This window comes from Talpa europaea (assembly GCF_964194135.1).
Source record: "Talpa europaea genome assembly, chromosome: 3".
Taxonomy (NCBI): domain Eukaryota; kingdom Metazoa; phylum Chordata; class Mammalia; order Eulipotyphla; family Talpidae; genus Talpa; species Talpa europaea.
In genome coordinates, this window is record NC_140069.1 from 7330017 (window position 1) to 7356160 (window position 26144).

The following is a 26144-nucleotide window of genomic DNA, read 5'->3' on the forward strand; positions in this document are numbered from 1 at the left end:
ATGTTCAGCGAGGTGAAGAAGTTTGCCAAAGGCCACGCAGCTACTGATAGAGATAGCCGGCGTTCAGCCCAGGTCTGTCGGTTTGCCTTTGCTCTGTTATATTACTGTTTTTCCATCTTAACTGATGATCTAAATCCCACCTTCACTCTCTAGAACTAGTTTGATCTGAGCATTACATTGTCTGTTAAAATGACCACCACCTCTGCTTTCAGGCAAAAGCTACTTATCAAGAAAGTTAAAATACAGGTGTTAAGGAACAAACCTGATGAATATGTTCACCAGCTCCCAAGAGAAAGCTCTCATTGCCAGCGGATGTCCATTCCCTCCCCTTCAGAAGGAAAGGCCATAGAGAATGTGCGTGATGCATTTCTGGGTGGAGGGGGAAATCTAAAGGGGGAGAGGTGGAAGGGGGTGCTGCTGGGGTCACTGCAGAGCAGGGTATGGGGAAAGGAAAGAGGATTTTTATGCAGACCCCATATAATGTTCTTTAAGACATGCGTTAACAATGAATCCCTTTTAACTTCCCTGTGGCTGTTTGCCTGTGTACTGCTCCGTCAAGCCCTGGGGATTGCTGACACCATGAAGAGCAACGTGGGGAAAAAGAGGCCCCTCCGGTTTCACTGCACGAGTCTGGCATTGGAGAGCGACAGGGTGGCTGTACTCGCTCTCGCCACAAGGGGGAGCCCGTGTCGCTCCAGACGGAGATGGCACAGCTGCTCCCCTGGGGAAGGCGGCCGGGCTGTTCCTTTCAGAATCCAGCTTTCAGGGGTGGGGTGAGGTCTGCAGGGATCCTCCGGCCTGAGCAACCTCACTTCTCAGGTTTCAGAGAAGATTTAAGAGCATCCCCACAATGTACTACTTTTTCTAAAAGTTTACAAAGTTCTGTTACCAATTTTTTTGGCAAGATCATCTCCATGTACGCGTGGAAAAGAGGATGGACAGCCCCACCCTGGTCAATCCTGGTCAATCCTGGTTAATCTGGAGGGTGGAATGATGGAGATTAAAATGTTCTTCACACACTTCTGAAACTTTAATTTCTTTTTTTTTTAATAGAGGCATGTTTTATTTATTTATTTGTTTCTTTGTTTATACAAGCACTGGGTACAGTCAGAAGCGCGGGAGGGGGAGAGAATTCACCAGAGCCAGAGCGGGGAGCAGAGCAGGCAGAAGGACCGAAGGACACTGCTGAGGGGAGCAGCGGGCAGCAGGGGAGGTCTGCGCGCCATGTGGGACCCTCCTCCGGTGGCAGCCGGGGATCGAACCGGCGCCGCAGAGGCCACGGGCAGCTTTGCAAGCCAGCGCTCAACCGCAGCGCTACCGGGGAGGCCCCTGAAACTTTAATTTCTTTTTCATAACAGTGGCCGGGTTTTGATTGTTCGGTAACTTGTATCATCTGAAAATAGGGACGGCGATGCTGCTGAGAGCAGGCACAGCCGGGCTGTCCGCCTGCCCCGCGAATGCAGCGTCGGGCTCCCCGGTGTGGGTGTGCACAGACGAGAACAGTGAGTGGGAACTCGGGGCCCAGTCCTGGGGTGCTCCCCGTCCATGCTGCTGCACACACTCGTGCACACATACACACGTGCACACACAACCATGCTGGGCCATGCGAGCTTTACCAGAAACACTTCCTCATGTAACAATTCCGATTGCTGCTCCGGGGACGTTGCCCTGGCCCAACTGTTTTTCATGACCAGAAACAAGATTATGGACAAACGGGTGCCCAGCATGGGGGTGTCATTAGCACTGGCTACAGGGGGCCCTAATGCAGACCATCTCTGGATGGTTGGTTCCTTCTCTTAGCCGCTCACCACGAAGCCACACAGCCCTCCCTGCATTACCCACAGCCCCAGGCCTCTGTGACCTCAGCAGTCACAGGCTACAAGCGTGATGCCCTGACCACATAGGCAGGATCTTACCCACATCTCTGCCCCCTTCACCAGCTTCCAAAGGACACTCCCAACATACACACTTGGGTTCTGACACCAGGTGTGTGAACTCAGCGTCAAAAAGCAAGTGTGCAAACTGGGTGACGTGAAGGCTGCAAATCACCAGCTCCCATTTCTTGGATTCTCCATTCCCTCATGTAGGTCCCGTCTTCAGGTCAGCCTGATGCAGCTGGGGGCAGATTCCTCGGTGATGAGGGGGTGCCCTCGCCCCACTGCCCCCCACTCCCCTCTAGAGAATCCTGATTGCAGCATCTGGTGAGGGTCAGGTCCTGCTGTCAATTACCCCCTGTCAGTGACATTGGATAGAAAGATCTTGAACTGTCCGGTCTTGCAGGGTCAGTGTCTTTTGCTTCTGGAGAAAGTCCAGCCCTCCCCAGAGCAAGGCCCTCCTGAGGGCTAGAGAGGAGGATGGTGTCCCCAGTGTAGAGGAGGTCAGAGACCCCTGCAGAGGGCAGCGGGAGATGTTTGTGCTTTATGGTCGTGGCGTATGACAAAGTGCCACATCTTCAGGGAGGGAGGGAGAAGAAGCAGCTCAGTCATCAAACATACTGTGTTTTGTTTTTTTTTTCTATGTGCTGGAGAGTGAACTGAAAGTCGTTTCCCAGAGCAGCGCCTGCAAGTCACGCAGAGTCCACGAGGGGGCGGTGGGGCTTGCTCGCTGTTCCACGGTTAGCCTAACCAGCAAGGAAAGCCGACACCGGGCTCACATGAACTAATTCATCCTCACAATAATTCAGAGAGGAAAATAGGGTGCAGAGGAGTTTAAGAATTTGCCAAAGGGCCCCCCTGGTGGTGCAAGGGGTTAAGCACCACACTATGAAGCAATTCACAGCCTCTGCAGCACGAGTTCAGTCCCTGGGCCGGCCAGGGAGCAACTCACACAGTGCAGCAGACCTCTCCTGTCTCACCCGCTGCTCCCCTCAGCAGTATATTTCAGTCAGTCTGCCTGTTCTGTTCCCCACTCTGTCTCTGGTGAATCCTCTCACCCCCTGCATCTCTGGCATGTACCCCAGCTCTTGCATGCATAAATAAATAAATCTTTAAAAAAAAATTTGCCAAGGATTTTCTGTATGACTGTGGAGAAATTAGAATCCCTTGTCACCATCTTATCTATGAAATAGAAGCTAGGCCTGCTCTCTAGAGTGGGGTGAGTTAGAGGGAGTGTCTGGCGGAGGGACTGACACAGAGCGGTCTCCACCCCCAGCCACCTGCATCCTCCCCAGGACCTGGCCTCGGGCTCAGGGCCCTGCCTTCTCACAGCCCCTCACCCAAAGAAGCCAAAAGCATAGAAACAGAGTGAAGAACGGTTGTGGCCAGGGACTGAAGTGGTAGGAGAAATGGGGAGATGTTGGGCAAAGGACACACCTTTCTATTTATAAGATATAGATGAACTTCTGGGGATCTAATATCAGATCTTGACATAATTATCAATACTGTATCATAGACCTGAAAGCTGTTAAGACTGTCTTACGTGTTATCAGAACAAAAAGGTAATGATGTTAGGAATTGGATGTGTTAACATTTTGTTAACGTTAATAATTTTGCAAAATAAACGTATGGAATTATCACCTCATAGGCCTTAAGCTCACAGGTTATATACTATTAATATCTCAAGAAACCTGGGGTGTGAATGAAACTGTAAATGTTGCTGAGCACAAATGTTTTGTCCACTCAGGAATTGGGTAACAGGGAGACCGCCCTGACCCCAGTGATGAGGACCCTGGGGCGCTGGACCAGGGACTTCCAGGCACAGCATCCGCCCGGAGCTCTGGAGGCAGCGCATGGAGCAGAACACTCTCGGGGCCGGAGGTAGGTGGGTGTGGACGCCAGTTCTACGAGTTCCCAGGTGTAGAAATTGGAACAGATTATTTTATAATGTTCAATTTACCGCTATGTAAAATGGGATCACATTCCTACCTCAAGGCTTCTGTAAATATTTAATGTACTAACCTATGCTTGGGGTCAGATAATTAGTAAATTATCACATAGTCTGGCGCCGTGTCCCATGCCTTTAGGCTGATGCTGACATCTGTCTTCACCCCCAGAGGAGCCTGCTGGCTCCTTGGGGATTCCTGGAGGCTGTTCTCTCTTCACAAACTCCAGCTTCTCACCACTTCTTCTCTGCTCCTGTGTGATCCAGCCGGGGCGAAGGATATGGCTCCAGGGGTGTCCACGAGGGTGAATCGGCTGAAGTGTCAGATTCTTGCCAAAACTGCCAGAGAAGATATTCCTTCTTCTTCCACAAATAACACACGGACAGAACTTGCTGTCCCTGCAAGGGCAGTTTTGTCTCCGGGTGTTTGCTGATGAAATACCCTAACGTGGACGGTGAGTGGTCAGGAGCAGATGAGCAGGGAGTTTAAAGTTAAGTTCGGAGGGGAAATGAGTGGGTAACTTGTCATTTTGATGTTTTCTTAGAGGAGAAGAATGTAGAAGTGAGATGATCAGTCCTTCACTTAGAAGGGTGTGTAGACACGCCTCTCCTGGAACTTCAGTTTCTAGAGATCGTCCAGACATTCAAGGGGAGCATCTTGCACAAGTCATTGCTCCGTGGCAGGTGCCCCCACCCCTCCCCCTCTTCCCACCCCCTTACTTTCCCCCCCACCTCACCTGGGGAGGCTCTGGAGGCCTGGGAAGGACTCCAAGAATCGGGAGCCCAAGGGCGAGGGAAGGCTGGGTCCATGTTAGGGGGATGTGAGCAGCAGTAGGAGTGAGGGTGGGGTTTACACGTGACGGGGAAGGACTCTCAGAAGTGACATGTGCACGAAAATTTACAGGTGTGGGCCTCCCTAGTGGCGCAGCGGGTTGAGCACAGCACTGTGAAGCTGTCCACAACCTCTGCAGCGCAGGTTCGAGTCCCAGCTGGCCAGGGAGATACCCACATGGCGCGGCAGACCTCTCCGGTCTCACCCGTTGCTCCCCTCAGCAGTGTGTTTGGTCCGTTTGCCTGTTCTGCTCTCCGCTCTGTCTCTGGTGAATCCTCTCCCCCTCCTGCGCCTCTGGCCTGTACCCCAGTTCTTGTATAAATAAATAAATCTTAAAAAAAAACCAAAACAAACTTACAGGTGAGAGAGAAGGGAACCCCGTAGGTATTTGGGGGAAGGCTTCCCGGGAGAGGAATTGGCACGTGCAGAGACGCTGTAGCCCACACGGGGGCGCGAGGGAGCCAGAGAGACACGAATCAGAAACACCTGCGAGCCAGGTGGGGCCGGTGCCTGCTGAGCGCGTGCTGGTGAGTCTGGAGCTGAGACCGGAATCTCTAGGAGTGGTTTGAGGTCATGAGTAACGTACCTGATTCATCATTTGAAAAGACGCCTGTGTTTGCTGTGGCGACACCAGCATGTGGTAAAGTAGGAAAGGCAGGAGTCGGGGTGTGGTGAGGGGGACTGGAATAGTTCAGGGGGGATTAATGCTGGAGAGCCGGGTGTTGCTCAGACATTGAGGAGAGGTGGTCGGGTCCTGGCCTGGTGCTTAAGGGAGAACCAACATACAGAAAAAAGCTGGTGACCGGGAGGCCCACTGGCCACTCTCAGCTGTCCTCTTGGAGGGACTCCAGTGAAGTGCTGTGTGAGAGTCAGAAAAATACTGTTATGGGCCGTTTTCTAGGGAGTGAGGGGGGTAAAGGAAGGTAGAGAGCGATGGGTGTTGGAGAAGCAACATCCATGCGGATGAACTACAAGTCATGGCAAATAATGGGGAGGAGCCTGGAACATTCCAGAGAATAAATCCTACATGAATTTGTCCCTGCATATGCTCTGAGCGCACTCGTCATGGTGAGTTCAGGTCAGTTAAATGGACCCCTTTTGGGTCTAACTGTGAGACTGAATTGTTCTTACTTAACGGGTCCCTCGGGGAGAGTGGACAGTGGGTATTTCTGGGACATGGGGCTTGTCATATCTGCAGGGTGAAGTGTTGTGGATGCAGAAATGTTGTCCTTGTCAGTAGCTGCCTAAACTTGCTTAAACAACTCTGGTAGGATGACCTGTAGTGAACAAATGTGAAAAATTACTGGGGGTCCCCACTAGAATTGGGAGACCTTTGAGTACCTGATTCCTTTGTTGGGAGTGGCCAGATGGAGAAAATTTCCCTTCGAAAATGTAAACACAAGCACTTTCTTAGGCCATAGTTGCAGAGAAGGTAAATGTGATCACATGGTGTGGTTTCATCAGCAGCGGGATCACTGCCTTATATGTGTGTGAATTTCATGTGTTCAGAGATGGAAACACCAGGCTTTTCAAGAGTTTATGCAAGCTTGCTGTGAATGAAGTGGAACAAGAATGCAGCCTTCACAAAGATGACATGACATGGTTAAAAATAAAACCCAAAGGTGTATATTTTTGTGCCTTGTGCACCATGATTTTCTGGAAATAGCCTGGGATAGAAAAAGAAGCAGAGAGAAGCTGCAGGAGAAAGTACAGAGTCAAGTGCACAGCCCAGACCCACAGGGGTCTACACTTCCCCACATTGTCTGGACTGTGGTGCCGGGGTGTGGAGGGTGCTGGGACAGAGTCTCCAACCCCAAAGATTTCCCTCAGTGTGATGGGCAGACAGTGCACAGGTGAAGTTACAAGGCTTGATGAGACTTGTCAATGAGCTGAAGTGGAATGTGATAGAATTTGGGGTGGGGCTGCTGGCGCTGGGAGTCCCTCTGAGGAGACACCGAGGTGTCCTTGGATGATAGGGAGATGCCTTGGCCAGAACTCCACAGTGAACATTCTGAGGGGAAGAGCCAGCAAGGGCAGAGAGTGTCAGGAGGTCACACTGGCCTGCTGAGGGGCACAGAGGAGGCCCGTGTGGCTGGTTCTTAGCAAGAACCAGATGAGGCAGGTGCTATAGGAACAGGATGAAGCAAAGAAGCCCTGAGTGATTGAAATGTGCAAAACTATTAACCTAGGAAATGCAGGTATGAGGGATGGTCTTGGGGGATTAGAGAACATTCCAGGGTGGCCTTCCTGCCATACGTTTTCCCTAGAGCCACCTCTCCCGATCCTGCAAGGAAACAGGGAGGAATTGGAAAAGGTGTGGGTCTCAGACAAGTTGTACTTTTTACTGAAATTCTTTTTCTTTGTATTTGCAACAAAGATTGTTACAAATGTAGACTACATAATAGGGACACGAACTTGACGAGCAGGTGTTTTATGTGTGATTCCTGCTGACAGCCCTCAGGGGCCAGTTCAGATGCTCCCAGGAGACCCGACACAAACCTGACACAAATCATCCTTCTACCTTCTTGTTGGCTCTGGTATTTTACATACAGTGCACTGAAGACAGAATATGAACAGAAAAGTTGTTCCCGCTGCTCTGTCTGTGAATCCATGAGGAAAACTTGTTCGTTTGGTGGTGACTGATGTCGTGTGTGCAGATGTTGAAATAGAATATTGCACACCTGACACATCATGTTATAAAGCAACTTTAAGTCAAGGTAGATTATAAAAACTTGTTCAGCCAGTGTTTAGATGACCTGACGAGAAATAGGCCTGGTTTCCAAACAGTCTTCTCTCCTCTGCTCAGGACACTCTGGTGCTCTATGACACGGGCACCCCACTCTGTTTCTACAGCCGGGAAGGCCTGAGAGCTAAGAGCTGTGACCAGAACTCAGCTCTAGGCCTGGCCTCCAGGAGGGCGGCTGATCACCTGCATATTTTTCTAAGAAGAGGCCTTGGAAATTGACTCAGGGGCCCATTGGTGGAGAGAAGCCACAGACCAGAGTCACATTATCTGTTCTCTGGAGTTTGTCCAACCAACTCTGCTTGACCTCAGAACGTCAGGACGTTGAAGAGTCTGCTAACTGGAATCTCTCTCTACAGGGCAAAACACCATATATTCTGGTAAGTTCTAATGAGAAATGAGGGAATGAATAAGAAGAGGAGACACTATATTCACAGCCAGAAATGCTTGGGCTGGATTTTGAAAGGAATAGAAGCTTGTTTTGTCATCTTTGTACCCAAAAGCTTTTCTCCCTAAAGTTCTCTTTAACAAGGAGGTGTCCTGGTAACTGAGGCGAGCCCTGAGGCTACGGGATGTGTGTTGGGGCATCTTTGCCCAGGTCAGGTCTAGAGACTCTTTTGTTCCTGTTCTCCTGGAGTCCAAGCCTCTGTGCTCCCTGTCACAGCAAACCTGCTCACATCCCAGCCGTGCTCCGAGTCCCTCCTGCCACAGCTTCGCTACACCTGGTAGCTTTTTGTTCTTGATAAAAGACACTGCACCGTGTGAGGAGATGGGCGTGGAGGCTTCAGTTTGCATCCCCCTTATGGCTCATGGTGTGAGCAAGTGTCCAGACACCTGTCGTGAGTGTTTATGTCCCATTTGGAGAACTGTCCATTGAAGTCCTTTGCCTAGAGAAAAATAGAGATATGTGGGATTTTTTTTTTTTCAGTGTTTTCTTCCTTTTTTATTTTGGATACTACGCCCTTGTCAGTGGTGTGGTTTGCAATATTTCCTACACTTGTTCCAGGTATCTGCCCTCTGTCATGATTTCCACTGCAGTGCAGAAGCTGTTTTATGCACCTGCTGGTCTCCTTCCCTTGTTGCTTTGTTTGTGAGATCACACCCAGTGTTCTCTGGCCTAAAGGTAGTTGTCAAAATGGGTGTTTCTGTGGAGGGCTGAGGGTCTAGTACTTTTGCTCTGACATTTGCTGATATCAGTCTCTGAGACCAAAAGAAGGCGAGCCCCTGGCAGGCTGACGACCACCTCTGCGGGGCCCTGATGGTGGAGAAGTTGTTCACCTTGTAATGTTCTAGTGAATCATGATCCACGTAGCATAACACAGAGGCTTCTGGATTTTTAAACGTGAACACCTCATGCCCATCGCCACACAGTTGTGAAACCACACAGTTGTGCTATTTCTGTCAGAGCAGCACTGCACGCCCTGGAAGGCCTGGGTTTTGCAGTACGAAACATAGGTATTCACACACTTAGAGAACATGTCTGCTAATGGGTGAATAAAAATTATATGCATTGGCCAACCCAGTCGTAACTGCTTTGACATAAGAAAGTGCATTTGTTTAATTTGGGGAGGGAATTTAGCTCTGCTTTGTCACTTCCAACAGATGGGCTAGGCAATCCCTTGACCTGTTCACTATACCCTGTCTAGGTTTTTTATTTCTGATCACTAGAGATCTCGCTAGATATGTTTTTAAATTTAATTAAATAACTTATTTTCTCACATTACTGTTAATTTTTGGACAGTATTTGGTTTCTCCCCTCAGGTGTTGTCCTGTAGTTCTCCCACGACCTCAGCACCCTCGACCCTCCGTAGTCTCCTGTGCTCTCCCCTCCCCGGTCTTGACCCCTCCCCCACCTGCTGTGCATCAGATCCAAGGTCAACTTGCAAGTCTGTCTTTTCCTGACTATTTGTTCAGTTTCTGTATATTCCACGTGTAAGTATAATCATCTGCTATTTATCCATTTCCTTCTTACCTCTTCTTCATTTCACTGGTAGAAGAATTTCCTGTGGCAGTATAGTGGGGTTCTGTTCTGAAGCTTATTTTTCTCTGTGGTTTATGGGTCCTCTGCAGGCTTCTTGGCCATTTGTATTTTTCCTTCTCCCTGTTATTTGCTGTAGGTTTGCTCTGCTGTGGTTGGGGATTTGGTGGTGTGTGAGTTCTTTTCCCCTTTCTTCTGACTAATTGATGGTGGGTAACGCTACTGGGGTCTTGCAGGATCTGGGGTGTTGCTAGAGCTCCCTCAAAGCACTTCTTGGCCTTGTTCTGGTGCTTGGGAGGGCTGGGGGGGTGCTGGGTCAAGAGGCTGTGTTTCTGGGACCTTGCCTCACCCAGGAGAGGTGGATCAGGGCCTGTTTCTGAAGGCCAGGAGGGCAGAGGGTTGCTGAAGGTCTCTGACATAGGAGGCACTTGGGGCTAATCACTGAGTGGGATGCACTTCCTGGTGCAGCTGAGGGCCCTGTGGTGACTCCCAGATATTTTTTGAAGTGGGATTTAGGGCCCATGGCAGCTACTAACATGGATATCATTTGATTGTGCAGATATGCAAAGGCCTAAATCTCTCTAAGTGTCTTGTAATCACTGTTACTCTCTCAAATACACAAACATACCTACGTAAACTCATCTGTAAGTCCCAATGACTTCTGTGACCCTCTTCTATCTGCTTCTAGAACATGCCCATTTTTGAGAGTTTGAGCAAGATTGTGGCAAAAGAAGTTGGAGGCAAAGAAATGAGGCATGTCAAATGTGTGGATCATGCCTCCAGCGTGAAGCTCTATTCCTTATTACTGGAGAAAAAAAGTTACACAAAGTTTTGGAGCCAAGATGAAGAGCCGATTGAGATCTCCCTCCTGGATATTCTGGAACCAAGTTCTTCACTGCCAGGTATTGTCAGTCATGGGCATAGCAGGCCAGTGTGGAAACAACATTGTAAGATAGAGGTGGCACAGGTTCCAACCAACGCAGGCTCCCTCATATTAGATCTCTGGTCAGCCTTGCCTAAAGGCAAAGGACTTGAACCATGACTCTTGGAGACGTTACTAATTATGAAGTCAGGCCTATGATAATTCATTTAGTAATTACTGCAGCCTATTGAGCTAGGAATATCATTCCCATTTTACATACCAGCTAATGAAACCTTGTAACATAATTTGATCTAGTTACATACTGGGAATAGGTAGAAGCAACATCCATGCCCAGCTCACACTGGCCCAAGCACTTTGCAGTGTGTGGCCTCCGGGGGCCTGATGCTGCTCTGGTTGCAGATGAGTCACCGGGCTGGGCGGGTGATGCTGCAGGTCTCCTGGACCAGGGCCCAGGTCACAGCGATTTAGATTTAGATCAGGCTGTTTTTGCTGTTACCTGACCCTTGGGTGAATCAAACACTTCCTCTCATCAGTAATTTACACTTAAACATTAATTAAATAGTTTCTAAATGGAAACATTCGATAAGCAGAAGGATTGGGCAAAATATCATTCAGTTACTTCCTTTCCATTCAGTTTTCCGTTTGTTCTAGAGTTAATTCTTGAGCCGACCAACACCACCGTTTCTCTCTAGATACTGAGGTGAGGGGACCATTGACCTTCAGTGACACTGTGCTCAAGAAACTGAAGGTTGCTGTGAATGTGGCTGCTGTGGTAGATACGAACGTATCGGTGGCAGCGTCAGAGTCCAAAAAATCCACCCTCCAGTACCAGATTGTTACCGTCCCACCACCTAAATTCGAAGAACTCCGAAAGAGGTGAGTCCCTAGGAGGTAAAGGGGATTTGTTGGTAGAGCCCTAAGGTGTGCGCTCATGTTGGGCAAAGAGGCACCTAGATTTTCTGTTGAGACATGGAATGAAGAAAATGGCATCTTGTGCAGCTTTTTTTCTTTTTCATTCATTCAACTAACAGTAAATAGTTATCCAGTGTTTATTTAATATAACAGTAATTGTCCATTACTGTGCTTTTTTTGTGCTGAGACTAGAGTAATGATAAGTCAGATGAAAATCTGTGTCCTAAATCATATTACATTTAGCTAGATAGGGCGCTTTTTAATGAGTGAGGAACTGGCATTGAAAAAGAAAATTAACAAAGCATTAATTTAAGTGAGACAAAGACTTTGAAATTCTTTGTTTAAATCAATACAGTATACAACAGTGCGCAGACAGTAAGTTCAACTCTGTGAATGTGGTAACAGATAGAGCTCCAGAAATCCTCCATGGTCTTAAATCATTATATCTTAAATCATTATATCTTTCAGAAATAGAGATGTCAATTTTCATAACACTTCTGTCAATCAAAGAATTATTAAAGGAAAGAATTAAAATCTGATTTTCAAGACCACATGTGATAGAATAGCTCTCTGCTGGCAAACCTCATCTTCATGGAAGACTTAAAAAAACAAGTCACCCAAATGTGGGTCTCACCAACTCTCTCCAGCATTGCTGATGACCCGTGTAGCTTTCTCCCTGAGGGGGGTATTTTGTTACTCGCTAAAAGTTTGGAGCATGGAGAGGTGAGGGGGGCCTTGGTTATGGTACGGGCCATGCCTAGAAGATGAACAATTTTGAGAAAGGTGTAGGCTTTTATTCATCCAGACAGTACAGGGGACCTTCCCAGTTGGTGTGAAATAAGATGTTGCTTGCTGACTGAGCCCTGGGACACACTGATCATCCCCAGAGCATTGTTCTGGTTTTTGCATGAGAAGCCGCAGGGGCATGATAGCCCTACCTACCCTTCAGGGGGAGAGCTCCCCTGGGGCTGGAGAGAAATCTGCTGCTAGCAGTGTAGCCCTTCCATACTAAGGCAGGGATCTGAGAATCAGGCTTTGGGTTAGTAGTGGAGCTGGGTTTGACGACAGCAAGAGGATCAGTGGTAATGGATTCCCAGCCCAGTCCATTCTCCTCCATCCAGCAGGTGACCATTAACTGGAAGAATTTGGGCTCCTTCTTCCCCACACACTTCCCTCTCATCCTCCCATCATCTTAGTAAATAAAGAGGATCCCAAAACTTAAGCCATTTTGCCACCTTCTGGGGGAAATACAGAACAACACCAGTGGGAGAAAGGGGTAACTCAGGCACTACACATGGGCCTGTATTGCTATATACTTACTGCTTTGCTGTGTTGCATATGTTCTGGAAGGTTGTGTGCTCATTGTCATTTGTCTCAAGGTATTTTTTATTTCTTCTTTGATTTCCTTATGAGCCCAATTGGTAGGGGACTTCAACACCCCACTCTCACCAATGGACAGGTCGAATATGTAGACAATCAACAGGGACACAATAGCCTTAAACAAAGAATTAGACCACATGCAACCATGGAAGTCCCTGAATAGCCAAAGCAATGCTGACAGGAAACAAGAAAAGTGGGTGTATCAATTCCTGACTTCAAACTAACACAAAGCAAAAGTAATTAAAGCAGTATGGACCTGGAACAAACAGAAATACGGACCAATGGAATAGAACGTAGAAACTAGGAATAAAACCACACAAATGGATTCAGTTAATCTATGGTAGATGAGCAAAAACTACACAGTAGAGAAAGGAAAATCTTTCCAACCAGTCATGTTGGGAAACCTGGATAACCACATGCAAAGAAATTAGAGTAGATCATTATTTTATACCAAACACAAAAATTAATTCTACATTAATTTACTTACTTAATTAATTTAATTAACTTAATTCTACATTAATTTAGTCAATTAATTCTACTTAATTCAATTAAGTCTTGAATGTAAGACCTGAGACTAGAAAATACATAGAAGGACTGAGGTGATACACTCCTGGCATGAACATCAGAGATATTTTGGGGCACAAAACTCCAATGGTAAAGGCATCAAAAGCAAATATAAACATATGGCAATACATTAAATTTGATAGCTTTATACCTCAAAAGAAACCATCTTGAAAACAAAAAGACAATTACTGAGTAGAAAAGATATTTGCATATCATCCATCTGACAAGGGTTAATTTCTAAACTATATAAAGAACACCTACAATTCAACAACAAAAAACAAACAACCCAGTCAAAAAATGGGCAAAAGCCCTAAACAGACACTTCCCTGAAGAAGGATATGAATGTCACATGGGCCACATGCAACTGATCCAGAGGCATGAAGAGAATGTCCAGCATCACTTACTATAACATAAATGCAAATCAAAATCATAAGATGATTTCCCATACCTGTGGCAATGGCCTAGATAAAAAAAGACTGGAAACCAGAAATGTTGGTGCAGATGTCAAGAGAAAGGAACACTCATCTACTGGTGGTGGGAATGTAGGTTGGTGCTGCCTTTATGGAAAACAGTATGGAGATTCATTAAAAAACTAAAAGTGGAAATACCATCAAGACAAGAAATACCACTCTTGGTATTTAACCAAAGAATGTGGAAACAACAATATGAAAAATCTATGCACCACTATGTTCATGGAACCATCATCCACAAGAGCCCAGATATGAAATCGACTTAAATGCTAGATAATGAAGGTGTGGTATATCTACTCAATGGAATACTACACAGTTATAAAAAATATGAAATTTTGTCTTGTGGGACAGGTTAGTTACATCTTGACATGATTATCCGAAATGTAATAAATAAGAAAGTCACAGACAATTACCAGAGTGCCTCAGTTATTGGTGGACTATCAATAGCCAAAGAAAACAAACTAGCAAAACACATAAAAATAGCTCTTAGACTCTAAAAAATAGACTCGTTACCAGAGGTGTGTTGTGGGAGGGACGAGGTGATGTGGGCAGGTAAGGGATAGCGCGGTGGGCTGGAGTCTGGTGGAGGGTCAGTGAAACACATACACATGTTGAAGTGTGAAGTACTCCCCATACCACAGGGTTGTGTAAACAAATGGCAAATCAACAAAATTTGATGAAAAATAAAATCAGACTGTTCAGAGATAAATGTTTCTTTGGGCACTGGACAATGTCTGTGTTTCTAGTATGTCTCTTGTTAGAACTAACATTTGCAAAGACTGTTGATATCATAAGCAGTATCTGGGTTACTGCAACTGCAGGAGAAGAGAAACAGTTGTCCTAGAAATTTCTCTCAGTATTTAAAAAGGTATGAACTCAGGGATACATCTTATTATCTAACACCAAGAGATTTAAACAAGTCAAGCTACAAATGCGTAAAAGAAAGCAATCTAGTTACTTTCACCAGATGGCAGGTGGACATGGAACAGTTCTCACCTGCAGGTGTTTAGCGGTAGTGTCTGAAGGGCACGCTGAAGGTTGTAGCAGAAATTGGGGAACAAGTAGCTGCTGGAAGAGAATCTGTTTAGGTCTCTCTGTGGATCTAACAGTTGAGTTCAGACTTAAAGGAAGAAAGAAGCAAAAAGAAAAAATAAAGAGAGAAAGAGAGCAAGCAAGGGCGAGCGGGAAGTGGTCCGGATGCGGGGTGTCTATCCCTGGGGCAGGACTCAGGCGGGAGGCTTCAGGATCAGTAGGGAGCAGTGGGTGACAGCCTGCTTAACCTGGATGAAGGTGAAATAATGCATGGCTTGGAGGGAAGGCGATGGCAGAGGACGCGGCACCTAGAGACGCTCTAAGTGGCTTGAATGTCCCTGAAAGGGCCACAGGAGACCCGAGACTGGATGCTCAGTGGCCTCCCCTGCTGACAGCATTAAAAGTTTTGAGATTTCGGCACCGCCGTTACCTGGGCACCAGTCCCGTGGGACCTTGGGTAGACTCAGGGCTGACTCTCACATCAGAATGGAAATGAAATGTGTCTTCGGGGTTTCAATCCTCTCATCCCCACCTCCCTCCAAAGCTCTGTATTCAGTCAGTTGAGTGAGCCCACCTGCAAGGACATTACTCCATGACACCCTCCTGCGCTGGCCACGACAATCACCAGCACCCCTGCTTCCTCGTGCCTGCTGAGGCAGCTCCACGTGCCCCCGATGGTGCTGACGTGGCTCCCGACGTGGCTCCCGGCGTGGCGGTCACAGTCCTGAGGACTGTTCTCAGCCCCAGGGTGCGGCTACTCCAGCCTCTCTGGAGAGAGGCCCCGTTCTGGGATCTACAACCTGCCCCCAACCAGACCCTCTAACTCGGGAACATGCAGATGTCTCTGACAGTGTGACGAGACCACCCTGTGTCCTTTACCCCACCAGAGAACGGGGGCCTCTCCTCTGGCTGTGCATGTCAGAGGCTGTTGTGTGTTCCTAGGTGGCTGGAAGCCATAAGCCAATATTTTCCTGCCCATTGTGGGCTCACTTGTCAAAATGTAAAGTCTGCCCCTCTCCCAGGTCTTGAAGAGAAGACTAACTCGGAGTCATCTGAGGAGGCATCGCTTTCTCTCTGATCCTTCTCCTCCTCCCTTATGTCTGCAGGAAACTGTTGGACCCACAGCCCAGCTACATGAACCAATACCGGCGATCAGGGAAGAACCTCTATGTGGTGACAAAGACGGTGGAGCTGCTCAACAGCCCTGTGCTGAGTGACAGCAGCAGTGGGGGTGCTTCTGGAGGTTTCTCTTTCCCTTGGAATCCTGCCACCAAGGTACAGGGTGGGAGCTCCGCAAGCACAGCCAGCCCAGCCTCACTCCCTGGGGCCTGAGCCCGCTCAGCCTCTGCCTCTGGGGGTTAGAAGGTGCAGGTTGCTATTTCCACCCGCCATGTGCAGGGCCTGACTCCTGGCCAGAGACCGCGTCCTAACAGCCTCATGCTTGGTGCTTCTCCGGGTGGGACCATTCAGTGAGGACCTATAGGAAGTAAATTTCATTGTGATATGTTATATTTTACTTTTAAAGAGTGCTGGATCCTGGGGAATCTAAAGGCGGGGTTCCTCTACTGTACCCATGTTCAGTTTCATGCTGGAAGAAATGAGACCCACCGTCTCCAAACCGCGGTGGTCAAAGTTCCCACACACGGTGTGATAGAAAAGATTTAACAAATGTGATTTAAGAAGCTTGAAACACACGATTTAGTGAGTGCGTCACAAAAACCAACTCTGATATTTGAAATAATTCAAGAAAAACCATTTATTAAATATATTGTGTGTTATAATGTATTTTTGCTGATAGAAAATTTTTAAGTAATTTGTCTTCACTTAACAGATGTAGAGCATAAAGGGGGAAAAAAAACGAAGGGGTGAACTACCTTCCCAACTAGTGATTTTGCCCTGGAGCAGTTGGACCGAACTTCACCCAGATCACTAAAAAAAAAAAAATGGATTTTTACCTTTATTGCAAACTATATAAACTTGAGGAGGGCAGCGGCGGCCTTCTGCAGGTGTGTGTGCCTCAGAGCAACCCCCGCCGCAGGCCCGGTGCCGCCCCGCTGCCCAGTTGGCCGCCTCTGCTTTTCCTCCTCTCTCTCCCCCTCCCTGTTCTCCACAGCCACCGTCCTTTTTAAACATTTATTTTATTATTTAAATTTTTATTTTCTTACACCATGGGTCATTTTTGTGCAGTTATTGCCTTAGGTGCGACTCCCCCACCCATTATCCACCCCCGAGACCACCACCCTGCTCCCCTGCAGCTGCTCCCGCTCCATCTTTGATTTTCAGCTGCTTCAGTATAATATTCCTAGTCTGTGGGTTTGCTTGTGGGTGTGTTTGGGCTTTCATTTTGCTTGGAGTTCTCTGAGTTTCCTGGACCTGTGGTTTGGCAGCTTATATTAATTTGGGGAAGATTCTCAGTCATTATTGCTTCCAAGATTTCTTTCCCCCTGTTGTCACTTGTATTCCGATTAAATGTGAAACTTTGACAGTGACGCCACATGTCTTGGGTCTTCTGTTCATTTATTCAGTCTTTTTTCTCCTTGTGTTTCAATTTAGTGATTTCTTTTGAGATGTCCTCAAGTGCAGAGATAATTTCTCTGTCGGGCCCAGTCTCCTAAGAGCCATCAAAGGCACTCTTGACTTCTGAAGTAGAGTTTTTGATCTGGTTAGCATTTCTTTCTTTCTTTATTTTTTTTTAAAAAAGGTTTATTTATTTATGCATACAAGAACTGGGGGTGTAGACCAGAGGTACTGGGGGTTAAGAGGATTCACCAGAGAAAGCAGGGAGCAGAACAGGCGAATCTATTGAAATCCACTGCTGAGGGGAGCAGCGGGCGAGGCAGGAGAGGTCTGCTGCACCATGTGGGATGCTCCCTTGCTGGGGATCAAACTCGTGCTGCAGTGGCTGGTGACAGCTTCATAGCACTGTCTTTAACCCCCACGCCACCAGGGGTCCCCCTGGGTAGCATTTCTTTTTGCTTCTTTCTCAGATTTTCCATCTCTCTGCTTCCATTACCATCTGTTCTTGTACTTTTTCTTAGTTTTCTACAAGATCCCTTAGCATATTAATCATAGTTACTGAAAATTCCCTAACAATTCCCAAATCCGTATTATAGCTGAGTCTGATACTCAGGTGTGCTTGTCTCTTAAATTGCTGCTTCATCCTTGAGTAAACCTTGTAATAGTTTGTTGAATGTAAGATGAAATACACTAGGTAAAAGTAACTCTGGCAAACATCCCTTTAGTGATGTGGAGGTAAGGGGTATGGGGTGGGCGATCATTCTCCAGTCCCCTGACTAGGTCTCGGTGTTTCATCGACACGTTCCTCTGAGATGTGAATTTTACAAGAGCATCTTTGTGCGCCTCCACCTCAGGAGTGACAGGATGGAGGAAGTAAATTAGAGTTGGTTATTTTATTTTCTCCACAGGGAGGGCTAGAAAAGGCTGAATCTGGATATTTTTCAACTATCATTTGTTTTGGCTCTTCTAAAACTCCAAAAAGTTAGGCTCTGACAAAATAATTCTCTTGATCCAGGTCTTATCAAGGAAAACAGAACATTCTAGAATGTTTCAACATGGTGACAATTTTCCTCCTACTGCCTAAACATGAAGACTTTTTCCCTGTATTCACTGTGAGAGCCTAGTAGAGCTCCTGTAGACAGAACTCACAAAATGGGGAGACCCTCAGTGACTCGGTCTCCCTTGAGTTTCTAAGTTCTAAACTGTCCACACTGAGTCTGCAGCGGTTCTCTAGAGGCAGTTTAGGCTTTTATACCCTGATCCTGGTTCATGGGAAGGTTTTTGCTCTGATAAATTGTGATTCTCTACACCTACTGTTCAGTCTCTCCAATTTTGGGGACACTGGGTTTCTCTGTGATGTGACCTAATCTCCTGACAGACCTAAGAACAGTTGTCGGTATTTTTGTTTCTTCAGGTTTTTGCTTGTTTTTAGGGGGGAATGATGACCCTCAACCTCCTTTCCAAATCTATTTGACTTTTAGAACCTCTTGTATATATGATCATGTTCCTTGGATTCTTCCCCCAGGCTAAAGCAGAAGGAGAGGGTCAAACGTCGAGAGAAACGGCGCTGACTCTACAGAAGGGCATGGTGATGGCTTATAAGAAGAAGCTGCTGGTTTGTGAGAATAGTGGGTGGAGTAAGTAGAGGTTGACTGAGACACATGGGGTGGGAGGAAGGGGTGGTGAACTTTTGCTAGAAAGAGAAAGAAGAGGGAAGACCATCATCATAGACCTTGACTTCTCTGCCTGTCCACCCCCTTTATCGAGTATCTGGGCCACATACAAGTCCCACCACCTGCAGCCATCTCCAGGGATGGCCTGATGAAATTTGCTACATGGAGAGACAGTCTTCTTCATGAAGAGGGATAATAAGGTGCCCAGCATGGGGGTGTCATTAGCACTGGGCACAGGGGGCCCCTAATGTAGACCATCTCTGTTCCTTCAAGGAGTTGCCTCTCTTAGCAGCTCACCAGGAAGCATTACCCACAGTCCCGGGCTTAGGCCTATACGACATCAGCAGTCACAGGCTACAAGCGTGATGCCCTGACCACATAGCCCGGATCTTACCTACATCTCTGCCCCCTTCACCAGCTTCCAAAGGACACTCCCAACACACTTGGGTTCTTACGCGAAGTGTGAACTATTAGCATCAAAAAGCAAGTGTGTAACCTGGGTGACATGAACACTGCAAACCCACCAGCTCCCATTCCTTGGATTCGTCAGGTCAGCCTGGTACAGCTCGGGGCAGATTCCTCAGAGATGAGGGGATGTCCTCTCCCCCACCCGACCTCTAGAGATCCTAATTGCAGCATCTGGTCAGGGTCAGGTCCTGCTGTCAATTGCCCCGTCAGTGACATTGGCTAGAAAGGGGCTGAACTGTCTAGTCTTGCAGGGTCAGTGTCTTTTGCTTCTGGGGAAAGTCCAGCCCTCCCCAGAGCAAGGCCCTCCTGAGGGCTAGAGAGGAGGGTGGTGTCCCCAGTGTAGAGGAGGTCAGAGACCCCTGCAGAGGCAGCGTGAGATGGCTTGTGACAAAGCGCCACATCTTCAGGGAGGGCCGAGGAAGATGCTCAATCTTCAAAAATGTTGTTTCTTAAGTGTGGGGAAGTGAGCTGAAGGAAATTCAAGGCTCCCACAGCAGCGCCTGCAAGTCATGGACAGTCCACGAGGGGGCGAGGCTGCTCTCTCTGTTGCAGAGCTGCACGCTGATGGCAAGGCAGTGCGCCTTGACCACGTCATGTGCCCGTGAGGCGGACACACGGCTCACAGGAGCTAATTTCATCCCCACAATAAATCGGAGAGGAAAATGCCAAAGATTTTCTGTGTGACTGCGGAGAAAATCAGAATCCCTCTGGCACCCACCTTATCTGCAAGTGAGACTGAGAAATCTTTTCAGTGTTGAGTGAGTTAGAGGGAGTGTCTGGCGGAGGGACTGGCACAGAGTGGTCTCCACCCCCAGCCACCTGCGGCCTCCCCAGGACCTGACCACGGGCTCAGGGCCCTGCCTTCCCACAGCCCCTCACCCAAGGGCCCTGCCATTACCCCTCCGCCCACCCTCTACCCTCAGGGTCAAGTCCTTAAAGCATCTCCACACTCTGTGTCCTCCCCTCCGGGCCTCGCTGCCTCCACCCGCTGCAGTTCACCCCGGAGATCACGTCTTGGAAGCACCTGCTTGGACGCTCCTCTCCCTGGATGCTGGACACTGATCTCTGGGCTTCTTTCCTGGGCTGTCTCCACTCTGTCTCCTTCATGGGCTCAGTCCTTCCTGATCCCTGACTCTTTGGTGGAGGCAAGTCTCAGGCCTCTGGACATTTCTCTGTGTGGGCCTTGAAGCCACCCGGGAAGCTGGCAGTGTCGGAGGAGGAAATCAGGGAGGAGACTCAGGGCAGAGAGACCCGGCAGAGGGGGCAGCCCTGCAGGAGGGGGTTGGGAGGAGCAGACCCTCCCCCCCACAGGCAGGTCTCTGGTGGAGCGAGTGGCACCCGTGGGTGCAGATCCCAAGGTCTTCTCAGCGTCAGACCCAGAAGGTCCAGAGAGAGGTCAGGGGCTCTGAGTTGTCACAAGCACCCCAGCCAGTGCCTCTGATCAGGGCCCCCGGATCACCCCAGAGAAGAGCTGCCATGCTGCCTGCAGGAGCAGGGCTGGGCTGCGGGTGGTGGGGGGAAGCCCCCAGCAGGGTGACCTGGCTCTCCTGACCTGGGTCCTTCTCCTTTCAGGTGTTATTGAGGTCTCGGATGATAAAAAGAAGAAAACCTTTGAAGAACGTGAGTTGCAGACCCGGCATGTTCTCAGACTAGGTCTTAGTCCCCTGACCCCACAGGTTGGATGCAAACCAGGGCCACAGGGGGCGCCGCCTTCTCCCCACAGGGAGACAGGCCTCCTTGCTGCCTGCCACCTCCCCTGCTTTTCAGGAGCAGGACCCTTGAAAACACGTAACAAACAAGCTCCCCCTGTGAATAGTGGGGTGTGTGTGAGTGTTGTGTGTATGTGCTTGTGTCTGTCTGTCTCTGTCTCTGGGGGAGACTAACTTGGTGAGTAAACCCTTCTTTTTTTATCTTTCTAGTTGAGTTAAGAGGAATATCAAGAGGTGAGTGGTTCTCTCTGAGCCAGGAGAGTGGCCTCTGATTCCTGCCCCGACCCCATCCCCAGGAGCCAGCTCTGCACAATGAGATGCCCACAAGTGTGCCTGAGTCCTCCTGCCCCAGGGCACTGGGGTCTGGCCCCCTGGGCGATGGGCGGCAGCAGGTGGGGAGGAGGGGGTGGGGAAGCAGGGGCAGAAGCGCAGAGAAACTGAGTATTTTGGAACTAATTCTCGGGTGGGGCTTTTCATTTCTTTTCTAGGAATCCCATTTGCTTCCCTGATCTCCGCAGGTGAGCGTGTGGTGGGCTTGGGGTGGGAACCCTTCTTGCCACAGGCAGCTGAGCCCAGTGGTTGCCCCTGGCTTGGCCACCGCTGCCCTGGGGCCTTTACCACGTGCCAGGGGGCCAACACCAGACCTGCATGAACTGATTTCAGGCTCACAGTAAATCAGAGAGGAAACCAACGTGCAGGGCAGTTAAAGGATTAGCCAAAGATTGGCCGCGAGACGGCAGGGAAAGTCAGAATCCCGGGTCACTATTTAGCTATGAAATCGAAGCTAGACCTGCTTCCAGAGGGGTGAGCTAGAGGGAGAGTCTGCCGGAGGGACTGACACAGAACCGTCTCCACCCCCAGCTCACCTGCAGCCTCCCCTGCACCTAATTAGGGGCTCAGGGCCCTGCCTTCTCACAGCCCCTCACCCAAGGGCCCCCTGTTATCCCTCCTCCCACCCCCTCCCCTCAGGGCCAAGTCCTTAAAGAATCTCCACACTCTGTGTCTCCCCTCCCGGCCTCGCTGCCTCCACCCGCTGCAGTTCACCCCAAGATCACGTCTTGGCAGGGCCTGCTTGGACGCTCCTCTCCCTGGGTGCTGGACACTGATCTCTGGGCTCCTCTCCTGGGCTGTCTCCACTCTGTCTCCTACTCCTTTGTAAACACCCATAGAAAGTTCTCTGGTGCAGCAAGTGGCACCTGTGGGCGCAGATCCCAGGGACTTCTCAGTGCCAGAGCCAGGAGGTCCGGAGTGAGGTCAGAGATTCTGAGTTGCAAGACGCACCCCAGTGCCTCTGATCAAGGGGTCCCCAGGGCCCCTGAGCAGAGCTGCCGTGCTGCCTGCGGATGACCCTGGGCTGCGGGTGGGGGAGGGGAGGGCTCCAGCAGGGTGACCTGGCTCTGGCTCTCCTGATGACCCGGACCCTTCTCCTCTCAGGAGTTACAGACATCTTGGCTGATGAGCAGAAACGGTGTCTACGAGGTGAGTTTCAGTCCAGACTTGTGCTCTGACGCGAACTCGGCCACGCGAGCCCTGGCATGAGGAGGAGGATCCGGAGCACAGCGGTCAGCCCTGGACGCAGGTCCCCGGGCCCTCGGCACAGCCTCCTGCTCCCCTGCTCTTCCCCAGCAGGGCCTTGAAAACACATCAAGACCCAGCTTTATCCTTGGGTGGTGGGGGTGGGCATGCAGGCGAGGGTCTCTCTCGGGGAGAGACCACCTCCTGGTGAGGGAGCCCTTCTGTTTTCTCTCCAGAGTCACGTTGGGAACGGATAGGTGAGTGGTGGTTTCTGAGCCAGGAGAGTGGCCATCTGACCCCCCGCCCTCAGGAGTCACCGCTGCACAACAGAACCCCCACGTGCTTGCAGTGGCCTCCGACCCCAGGGCTCTGGGATCTGGCACCTGGGCAGTGGGCAACACAGGTGGGGAGGAGGGGTGGGGGAGCAGGGGCAGAAGAGCAGAGAAACTGAGCATCTTTGAACTAATCTTGGGCTGGGAATTTAATTTCTGCTCTAGAAATGCGGTGTGGTTCTGTCAGTCCCATCCCCCCGATAGGTGAGTGTGTGGTGGGGTTGGGGGAGGAATCCTTCCTGCCACAATCAGCTGGGCCTGGCAGTTGGCCCTGCCTTTGCCACCGCTGCCCTGGGCCTGGCCCAGCACCCTGTCCAGGGGGCTCTGGGGGCTGAGGGTGGGGAGGGTGGGCCTGATGGGGCAGGAAGAGGTGCTGCAGGAGGGAGGCGGGGTCGGAGGGAGCACAAACCCTCCAGTGTCTGAAAAGTGAATTTGAGGATGAGGAAAGACATGATGGCTTGTGATTCTCTCTCCAGGAACCATAGAGGAACCCTCTGGGCAAGGTGAGTGTTTACCGAGAGGGAACCTGGGCTTCTATGTGGAAACTGACAGGCTGACACCCCTGGAGCTTCCCTGCCATTCAGACAACTGAATTCTCCTCCATGCACACATTGTCACATCCCTCATCTGTTCATCCATCCTCCCTCATCCACACTCAGTCCCTACACCCTGATGAGGCTGTGTCGGAAAGAGGCACTGATCTGGGCACAGGGACTCAGGGTTCGGCAGTGAACCCAGAGACAGAAATGCCGCCTCATTGGAGCTTCCTCTCGTGTGACCTCTCACCTCAGCAGGTCTCTTTGATGGCCCCTCAGGTGCTCTGGGAGAGGCTAATTCCTTCTAGACTCAGAAGACACAGACACAAGTGTGACTCTGTAGGGTGTGGTGTGTGCCCGGTTCTAGTGCATGTGCTTCACGTACATGACCCCCGTGATTGTCACCACAGCCGCATTTTAGATGTGGAAACTGAGTCCAGAGCAGGGAAGATTCTCATCTCTACAGCCGTAGGCCAGGATCCTCCTTGTTCAAGAAAAGTGTCATAGAGGAGTCCCTGCACATTTCTTCCACATCCCAAGACACCTTTAAGATTCTCCATCTCTGCTCCTGGCGTCTGCCCCCTCATTTCAGCTGTATCGTCATCTTTCTAGCCTATTTTGACACCTGCACCCCCAGAGTTCAAACACATCACCCACAGAGATGCTTTTCACCAGCAGCTTGAACGCTTGATGAGTTTGCTCACATGATGGGGAAAGATTATCCTAGGAATGTTCTACCTAAGACTCGTTCCTATTTCCCGGGTGGCAGATTTCAAATGCCTGGAAAAAGAGGTTTTCATGAACATGGAGAAGGTGGCTTTGCTGTCAAGGAACATTCGGGCTGTCATGTTCACTAACATCCAAGCTATGTTGGGGGACCGACAGGCTCTGCAGGACCTCATGGACACGGTGAGGGGGCCCCACAGCTGTCCGGGCTGATCAAACCTGCAGATGGTGTATGTTTAGCAGATAGGGCTGCCCAGACACATGGGGAAGGAGAGTGGGGATAATAGTAGGGGAATGAGAGGGCCAGGAGAGTGGCCATGCTGCATGGACATCCCATGTAGCATATCCCTTGGGGGGGTAAGGTATCCCTTGGGGGGTAGAGAAAGACATTAACCCAACTTCTGGGTAATAACGTATAGATCACAGATCATCATCATCCTTGCCTTTTGCAGCTTGACCAGGAGAAGCCCTTGGGTCATTTGAGTGGCCCTGGTGCCACCATCCTGGATGAGCTGGGAAGGATCCCAGGGTACCCTCATGTTGACCCAGTGGACCTCATCCTCTACCTGCTTGAAGCCATAATGGGTGAGAGTGATTTGAGGGGGTGTGGGAGAGCCTCAGTGTTGGTCCCCAGAACCTCGAACAGGAATTTGTGAGCTACCACCTCCCCAAAGCACTTTGATGATTATGGTTTTCATCCTCTCATCACTCCTCACTCAGAGGAGCAATGAGGAAAACTTGCCATGTGACACGGAGCCTGAGGCCTAGACAGACCCTCCCATGTTCATCCACCCTGTCATTGGGGTGGGCGGTTCCAGGCTTGAGGCTCAGAATCCCACCCTCTCAACTGTGTACTGTAGCATCACGGAGGCCATCCCCAGAGCAGAAGACTCGGAGGACAGGGATTTGCAATTTACATCTAGTGGGTTTTCTTCTTCTCCCTGGAGATCCCCCCTCACGGGGTTTCTTAATTCACCGGGTTGGGGGGTATTTGACTCCTCACTCTTTTCCCAAACACCCTCTGTCCCCAGTGCTGAGTGACACCCAACACGCTCTGCTGGCCCAGTCCATGGAGAAGAGGATCCTGCCCTGTCAGCGGGAGCTGGTGAGAAATGCCCGGGGCAGGCATCCCGGAGGGATTGGGAGGTGGGTGGAGAGAAGAGTGACTCTGAGGAGAGATGATGCAGTTTCTGGGAGGGGAGACCCCATCCCAATGTGGCCCCTGGGAAATCCCAGCTCCTGTCCTTCTGGAGAGCAGGCCCAGTGGATGTGAGGGTCTCAGTTTCCATGGAAACCCTGCGGAGGGCCCCAGAGTACTAAAATAGTCAAACAGGGATACAGATTTGGGGAGCTCAGAGGTTCTGAGGAATACCCCCACTTTAATTACATAGTTACAATTCAATTGCTCTTCTATCTCCATGTATGTTTGTATGTATGTATGTATGTGTGTGTGTGTGTGTATGTATGAGTCCATAGGAGATACTAGAATTATACATCCACATTCACACATTGCACACATGTACACACACACCTGTGACCCCAAATACCACTGTCCTACAAGGCTAGTGTTAGTTTCTCCATTTAGCAACTCAGGAAGCAGGTGGTCAGCAATTTCCAGAAATGTGTGCCCAAGGTCACACTGAGCACAAGACATGGCCAGGATGGAGTCCTTGTCCCCATGACTCTTTCCTCAGTCATATCTCACTGTTGGGACAGAAGGTTTTCTCTTCCCTACCAAAGGCTGACCTGTAACATCTTACACAATTTATTCTAGGTGCGGAGCATCCTGGAGCCCAACTTCAAGTACCCCTGGTGGATTCCCTTCACCCTCGACCCCCAGCTCCTCGCCCCCCTGCAGGGTGAGGGTGTGGCCATCATCTATGGGCTGCTGCAGGAGTGTGGGCTGAGGATGGAGCCGAATAACCCCAGGTCCACCTGGGATCTGGAAGCCAAGGAGCCCCTGTCAGCCCTGTTTGAATTCCCTATGTCTGCTGCAGCAGCTGACAGAGGCCTGATCCGCCCCCAACCCCCTTAGGCATCCAAACACGAGACAGA

At 49.6% G+C, this 26144-nt stretch overlaps 1 protein-coding gene across 1 annotated transcript; it reads left to right on the forward strand.

Annotated features, from left to right (window-relative positions):
* LOC311168346 (gasdermin-C-like) lies at positions 1 to 26144 on the forward strand (the record flags this gene model as incomplete). The annotated part of the gene is made up of 12 exons (XM_084229748.1): positions 1 to 72; positions 10061 to 10274; positions 10948 to 11131; positions 15720 to 15888; positions 18656 to 18767; positions 20844 to 20891; positions 22415 to 22459; positions 23304 to 23330; positions 24133 to 24272; positions 24542 to 24674; positions 25121 to 25194; positions 25864 to 26144. The coding sequence occupies 12 exons, from the start codon at positions 1 to 3 to the stop codon at positions 26122 to 26124; spliced, it is 1479 nt and encodes a 492-aa protein (XP_084085874.1). The 3' UTR covers positions 26125 to 26144.